At 41.3% G+C, this 7,824-nt stretch overlaps 1 protein-coding gene across 1 annotated transcript; it reads right to left on the bottom strand.

Moving 5' to 3' along the window:
• Positions 1-6,123: 6,123 nt before the first annotated feature.
• On the bottom strand, positions 6,124-7,586 carry LOC147880356 (polyubiquitin-like). The gene has a single exon (XM_087370449.1). The coding sequence runs from the start codon at positions 7,494-7,496 to the stop codon at positions 6,351-6,353; it is 1,146 nt and encodes a 381-aa protein (XP_087226575.1). The 5' UTR covers positions 7,497-7,586; the 3' UTR covers positions 6,124-6,350.
• Between the last annotated feature and the right edge of the window lie 238 nt (positions 7,587-7,824).

Genomic DNA, 7,824 nt, shown 5'->3' with positions numbered 1-7,824 from the left:
TAAAAGGACATTCAAACAAGCAAATGTTTGGATCGCCCATTTGTACTAAACTCATTGTAAAGGAGAAATTAAATTATTAAAAAGGCCACAGGAGATCCTTTGTACAAAGACTCATCCAGAGCAATATTTGTTGTAAAACTTATGACATGATAATGTAAAATTGCAAGCATAGCTATTGCTATTTTTTGGAGTACAAAAGAGGCTTCCATCATGTCTCATGTCTATATAAACCTTTTAATTTCTTGAATATTCAAGAGTGTTATAGTTTTCTGCACTGAAAGTAAAAAGAGTCTTACAGGTCTCTTATGTATACATTTTTAAAATGTTGTGAATCCTCAATAGCATGGTTTTTCATGGATTTAAACTAATAAATCGGATTTTTATTTTAAGAATATGATTCTTATAAACAAGAAATAAAAATTTAGGATTTAATAGTAGTTTTTGCATTATTTGTACAACATTGTAGAAAGATATTTTGAAATGTCTTATGTGAAAATGATAGTGCCAGAAAGTAAACTTTTGATTTTCGAATGACAGTTTCATAAAGTAAACTTTTCATTTGGGAAGGATTTTAAGGAATAGTCCAAAAGTAGACATATGAGTCCAAAATTAATGAAATAAGTGTTGCACCAAGTAGGAATGCTTGCTAAGCAACTATCAGAGTGCAAGAGAGGGCAACTTCCTTCTAGGCACCATGCATGCGCTGGTCACCAAGCATCGAGCCACTAGGCCTTTGAGGGGTGAGCAAAACTGAGCAGGCATGCACGTGTGTGCATGTGTATTAGGGAATCGTCCTTGTCCTTATCTACTCTAAATGTTTTTGGTCCAAAAACAAATCGCGTCGATAAAAGTTTGCAATAACAAGTAAGGACTCCAATGTCAACATAACTCCAATAGCTCTATCTCTATGCTTAGTTTGATGCTATTCGGTTTCGTCCGGGAAAATTCCAATTTGGTTTTCATAAAAAAAGGTGGTCTTGTAGTGTCTCTAGCACCCTATTGGATGCATAATTTTGATTATCATGGGCATGAAAAAGAATATTGGTTTGCAGAAAGGTTGGAGATTGTGACACTCACTTCAAGTCTTGGAGTCGTGCTTGTCAGGGATTCACATAGATGTGGCAATTACATTATGATAGAGGGATCAATTGATGATACCATGTTGCTTCTAGGCCTTGTAGGAACGGTTGGTCTCCTTGACTTTTTGAGATTCTAACCAATATTTTATTTGGTGGAGTTTGTAACATTATCAAGCCATATGTAAATTTATTTCTTTTGGGAGTAATGTCGACTAGTTTAGGAGAAAATTTGGCTTCGTATAAAAAGTTTGTAAAATCACCATTAAGAAGAATTGATAATTGATCATTTCCAAGCTTACATTGGAGTGCAACTGATAGTATTCTTGCCACCTATTTTGATGTATTTTGTATTTGTCATTCTCTTGGTTAGATTGTGCATCGTGTTCCATCTCCATTGATTGGAGATTTGGGATATACACCTAAAATGGATGAATTCTCTCTTGAATGACACCTAAAGACATGGACCAATGATTTTTAAGAATCTACGAACTCCAAGGCACGTCAACAATTGAAGGGGGTTGATCCTGAATTTCAATACTGATGTTGAGAGGCTACTTTGATTGCCAAAAGGTGTTACATTAGGTTGGGTTGATTAAGAAAATGTTTATTAGAAATGTGGATGAAGGATATATTAGCTTGAAAGGGGGGAAGACCTAGGCTGATAGTTCTCAATTCACAAAATATCAAGGCTTGAAATTGCTAAATGAAGTGCTCAATGAATAAAGTTGGATTCAATGTGATCAAAGTGCCACTTTTGTTTCGCTTTTTTTCCTTTTTAAATTTAAAAAACACTATTGTTTTTCAATGGAGGGGGGAGGGACAAAGGGAGAAGACAAGATCATACACAAAAGTAGATAATTGTGCACTAGATTAAAAAACAAAATGTGGTATATATACATTTGAGTGAATAAGGGTTGCTCCTATATTCAATCATATGTATATATACAAATAGTTCTCTTAAGGAAGTGTCATTTAAATCCTATTACATTTGAACAACATAAGAATTTGCTTCTAGACCAAGAATTGTTTAGTTTTGCTGAAGTTAAAAGATAAAGATGATACAATCATATTATCCTGAACTCGCCATCAAAATATATTTACACCCATGGCAGTATTGAAAATATTTTAGTCTTTCAATCTCAAACTGAAGTTGCACAAATGCATATACAAGGTAAACAGGTCATAAGAATTTTGGGCCACACTAAGAATACTAGTATGGGACCTGTGTGATGCTGCAACATTAAATCAATTAAATGATTGTTTGATTGGTTGCATGTGTGTGTGTGTGTGTTGAGGGGGGGGGGAATTTGTGCATGCGCACGTGCATGTGCGTGTGTGATGATTGTTTGATTGGCTACATGTGCGTGTCTTGAGGGGGGGGATTTGTGCACGTGCATGTGTTGGGAGGGGGGGGCATGTGCACGCATAAGTGAGACACCCTCTGTAAATGCATTCATGGTAGTTTGCATCACTAGGAGGATGATGGGACGTTTTGATTTGAAAAAATTTATTTCCTACCTTGTTTGTAGTAGTTACATGACCTTTTGTCAATAAGTGTCAATGTTGCAAAGAGAGGTAGACATATCTTCTCCTCAAGCAAAGCTCCTTCCTTTTGAACATTTCTTTTCTTTTTTTTTGGGGGGGGGGGGGGGGGGGGGCAAAGAAAATTTTATTATATTCTAATCATATGATTTGTACAGTGGTGTCAAAATTTGACAAAATGTTCTCCTCTAGAGAGGAATGACTGCATACAAGAAAACCACTGTTTAGTAGTGGGAAAAAGCAAAACCATAAAATATACTCAAGAGTTGATGTGCTTGTTGAAGGCAGGCTATGCCACATACTATGATCCCAAGCTGCATTCTTGATTATCTAAGAAAGAGACAATGTGCTGCAAATTAACTGCATGTTCCAAAAAAGAGTTGTTATGGCATCCATCATAGCAGCAGCAATCACTAGTGTAATGGGCCTATGCACAAAAGATCAGTAGTAGGAAAAAATAGCCAGTGGAGGTACTCTAGTCTGCAGGTTTTGATTTGATTGGAAAGACTGAAGGGAGGAGTTGAGCCTGCATGTCAACTCCTGAGTTGGAGCATCTCCTTGCCTCTTAGATGTGCTCTTCCAGTGATCAGTTAGTAAGAACATAGCATTCATACTAATTAACAAAGAGTTGTTCAGCATGCATGACCTCATCATTGAATTGAATCATTTTTGGATATCCATATAAACCATAGTGCATATGCTCAGATGTGTGTCCATGTAGCATAAGGTATTTTGAGAGCATCACCCAATAGAATAGACTTCTAGTTTATAGGTTCCCCTATTCTTACTTGCACATATTTCCAAACTTTTCTTGCTCTGGGGCAAGCTATGAAGAGATGGAAGATGTCTTCCTTAGTACTCACACAATATTTGCATGTGCCATCTCCCTTACCAATGCTAAGACTTCTACAGTTGGTCCAAATTACCTTATGTAAAGTTAACCATAAAAGTGTAGACATTTTCTTAGGGATTCTTCTGTCCCATATCAGCTCAAATATGATTGTCCATTTTCTTTCATTATCAGAGCTGTTCCACCTAGAGTTTAGTTTGGAAACAATCTCCTCTATACCTTCAGATGGTGTGGGTATAGGTAGGAGAGTTGAGCTGCCAACCCATCCAAACTCTCTAGTGTAATTAAGAATTCTGCCCCCCTTCCAAGTGATGTCCCCATCCCACAGCTGGATTCTGCCCATAATCAGCTCTTGGTCTACATTATGCAGTCCTAATTCTCTTATCTCTAACCAATTCTTCCAAGATTAGTCTTGTCCCATAGGTCCCTCCAACCAGAAAGCCCCTTCTTCACCAAGTGCCATGCTCTCATAAAGTCATCTTCCAAGATTAGTCTTGTCCCATAGGTCCCCCCAACCAGAAAGCCCCTTCTTCACCAAGTGCCATGCTCTCATAAAGTCATTGTCACTTAGTTGTTGTTTTGTGAAGAAGGAAGAAACCCATATGGAATCTAAGGTCATGAAGCTTCCTTTCCCAAAGAGAGTGATGTGGCATTTAATCTGTTCAAAGGCCCCCCACAGGGATTTCCACAACTGGCTCCCTTTGGTAGTGCAAGGTTCTAGGTTCCCAATGGCTGCTAATAGGGGATAGTCCTTCCATCTAGGAGCTCTGAGAGGTTTGACATGTTTGAAGTTTCTGAGAAGGAGGTTAGCCCATCACTTTCAGGATTAGTGATGGATTTAATTATCCACGTAGCTGCTAATTTGTATGCTACCAGTTGGATATTTATGACACCCACCAGTCCTCCTTCCTTTCTTGGTTTAGTGTAGAAAGCCCACTTAACTTTGTCTATCCTTCTTCTAGTGTCGCTCCCACTCATAAGAAGGATCTGCAGATCCTTATGAACTTTTCTAACCCTGTTCTAGAGGGACACCAGCATGAGAGATTAAAAATGGCAATTGGATAAATGTAGTGATTTAGCACTACCCTGCTCCCTACCAAGTTTGCGTGCAATCCCCTGATACTGTGTATTTTCTTTTTGAACTTTTCTAGGAACCACTCCCATCTATCTTTCATCTTAACATTGAATCCCATAGGGATACCTATAGTAGCCTAAATATCTGCCCATGGGGAATCTTCCTGCATCCAAGCTGGTCTAAAAGGTTTAGGTTGCCATCAGATAGTAATGCATAACGTGTTTTGGAGTGATTTATTTTTGACCCAGATGCATTGCAAAATATATCCATACATTCCATAGCTCTTTGTATGTCTACATCCATGTTTTTGATTGTTAGGGTAGTATCATCTGCAAATCGCTGGTTTACCAGCTGCTTTCCTGAGGGAAGTTCTATACCATTGATTTCTCCTGTAGTCACCTTTTCTTTTATCACCCATCCCAAGGCATCTAGCAAATAAGAGGGGTGCTAGAAGGCATCCTTGTCTGACCTTCTCAACGTGAAGCTCTGAGACATCTCACCATTCGCACACACCTTTGCAAAGGCATTTGATAGTAACAAAGCTACATAGGAGGTAAATTTCTTTCCCGATACCAAGCTGTTGATTGACTATAGCAGAAAGTTCCAATTCAGCCTATCATATGCCTTATCAAAGTCTATTTTAATAAGACAGATCTCTTAATTGCTTTCTTCAGCATGAGTGCACCCTTCCCATAAGTTGATGATTGGTTGATGATTGCCTCTAATAGATGCATGTTCTTGATGAATCCATTATGTTCCTCCAGAATCCACTTGTCCATCTTGTGTCTCAGTCTCAGAGCAATTGCTTTAGCATATATCTTATAGGAACAGTTTAGCATAGTGAGGGGCCTCCAATTTTTTAAGACTGTCCTGTCCCCTTCCTTTGGTAGATGTTTAATGACCCCTCCATTCAAATTCTCTGGGAGCAGGCCCTGTTTAACACTCTCCCTCCAAACAGCCACTAACAGTGTCCACAAAAGAATTTGTGGAATTCAACAGGTAGCCCACCTTCCCCATGTGTTTTGCCATCAGCCATTGCAAGCACAACCTCTTTAAGTTCTTGAAGGGATAGGTCAATTTCCAGCTGATTTTTTTCTAGCTTGGATACAAAGGATTGTCTAGCTGCATGGCACCTATTTCTGACCTCTAGGACCTTGTTGTCTATTGTTAAGTCCACATTGCTTAAAAGGTTTTTGAAGTGACTGACTATGATCTCCATATTTTCTATTTCTGATTTAACCAATTCCCCATCCTCCTTTTGCTCCTAGAGAACATGCACATTCAATTGCGGATGGAAATCTTAAAACAAATAACTGGTATCCCAATGGGTTTCACATGTTCACCATTATGGTGTAATTTATACCTGTTTTGGTTTGAGTATAAGGTGATACTCAGATTTTGGAAATTGTACCAATGGGATATACTCAAAAACCTCAGAAACGTAAAATTGAGTAGATCATGAGGCGGTCAAGTAGGTTCCATTCCCAACCATTACCACTTCATATTTCGACCATTCTAGATGTCTATAAACACACAAACGGAAGGTTACATTACTTCAACGATGTAGTAGCTAAACAGACGGAGAAAGAGTGAACACTGGTTCACCATCAATAACGAAATACAACCAAACGAGAGGGTCTTATTATAGGGCGCCTTGGCCGCTTATTACAAGACTGATTAAGGATGGTCCATGACCAGAAAACCAACAACCACTAACCAAGACTCCAAATTGCTGATAGCCCCTACGCAGTGACTACATCAGCTTACAGGTTCCTGACCCTCTCAATCCAGAAAGACTGTGTTTTCAATTCCCACCCCGAAGGCGGAGAACAAGATGCAGAGTCGATTCCTTTTGAATGTTGTAATCAGCCAAGGTTCGCCCATCCTCCAACTGCTTTCCAGCAAAGATCAAGCGCTGCTGGTCTGGCGGAATTCCCTCCTTATCTTGGATCTTAGTTTTCACATTATCAATTGTATCAGAACTCTCCACTTCCAAGGTGATCGTCTTGCCAGTCAGGGTCTTCACAAAAATTTGCATGCCACCTCTCAACCGGAGCACCAAGTGAAGGGTAGACTCCTTTTGGATATTATAATCCGCAAGGGTGCGTCCGTCCTCGAGCTGCTTACCAGCGAAGATCAGGCGCTGCTGGTCGGGCGGGATACCCTCTTTGTCCTGAATCTTCGTTTTCACGTTATCAATCGTATCAGAGCTCTCGACCTCAAGAGTAATGGTCTTGCCGGTGAGGGTCTTCACAAAGATCTGCATACCACCACGCAGACGCAACACAAGATGCAAGGTGGACTCCTTCTGAATGTTATAATCAGCCAGCGTACGACCGTCCTCAAGCTGCTTACCAGCAAAGATCAGCCTCTGCTGATCGGGAGGGATACCTTCCTTATCTTGAATCTTGGCCTTCACGTTGTCGATGGTGTCGGAGCTCTCAACCTCCAGGGTAATAGTCTTCCCGGTGAGGGTCTTGACAAAGATCTGCATACCACCACGCAAACGAAGGACGAGATGGAGAGTAGACTCCTTCTGGATGTTGTAGTCGGCGAGGGTGCGGCCGTCCTCAAGCTGCTTACCAGCGAAGATCAGCCTCTGCTGATCAGGAGGGATGCCCTCCTTGTCCTGGATCTTGGCCTTCACGTTGTCGATGGTGTCGGAGCTCTCCACCTCAAGGGTGATGGTCTTGCCGGTGAGGGTCTTGACGAAGATCTGCATGCCACCACGGAGGCGAAGGACGAGGTGGAGGGTGGACTCCTTCTGGATGTTGTAATCGGCGAGGGTGCGGCCATCTTCGAGCTGTTTACCAGCGAAGATGAGGCGCTGTTGATCAGGGGGGATACCTTCCTTGTCTTGGATTTTAGTTTTGACGTTGTCGATGGTATCGGAGCTTTCGACTTCGAGGGTGATGGTTTTACCAGTGAGGGTCTTGACGAAGATCTGCATGGTTGAAGGGCAGGGAGGGGAACGAAAACTAGCACAGAAGAGCTTCGAAGAAGAGGATGAAGAGAAGTTACAGAAAAGCTTCAAAGAGGACGATGAAGAAGAAGAGACACCCCTACGGTTTTTTAATGTCGGGGCTTTCCACCGCCTCCACCGGTTCTCACCGGCTTGACCACACGCTCCATTCCACGTGCCATCCTCCCATTGATTCTCTTCCAGTCCCCGCATACGTGCACCCTCCTCATTCGGTCCACCTCAACCGTCCTCTCCACGTTTTCACCGCCTCCCACCGTCTTGACCGGCTCGCCCACCCGTTTTTCCTCTCCACGTG

Source organism: Dipteris shenzhenensis, chromosome 32 (genome assembly GCF_047967505.1).
Source record: "Dipteris shenzhenensis isolate YYH24624 ecotype China chromosome 32, Dip_SZ_1.0, whole genome shotgun sequence".
NCBI classification, from domain to species: domain Eukaryota; kingdom Viridiplantae; phylum Streptophyta; class Polypodiopsida; order Gleicheniales; family Dipteridaceae; genus Dipteris; species Dipteris shenzhenensis.
This window is presented reverse-complemented; position numbering and strand designations above follow the sequence as displayed.

Coding starts and splice junctions, on each gene's coding strand:
- LOC147880356 (XM_087370449.1), bottom strand. CDS start 7,496: ATGCAGATCTTCGTCAAGACCCTCACTGGTAAAACCATCACCCTCGAA.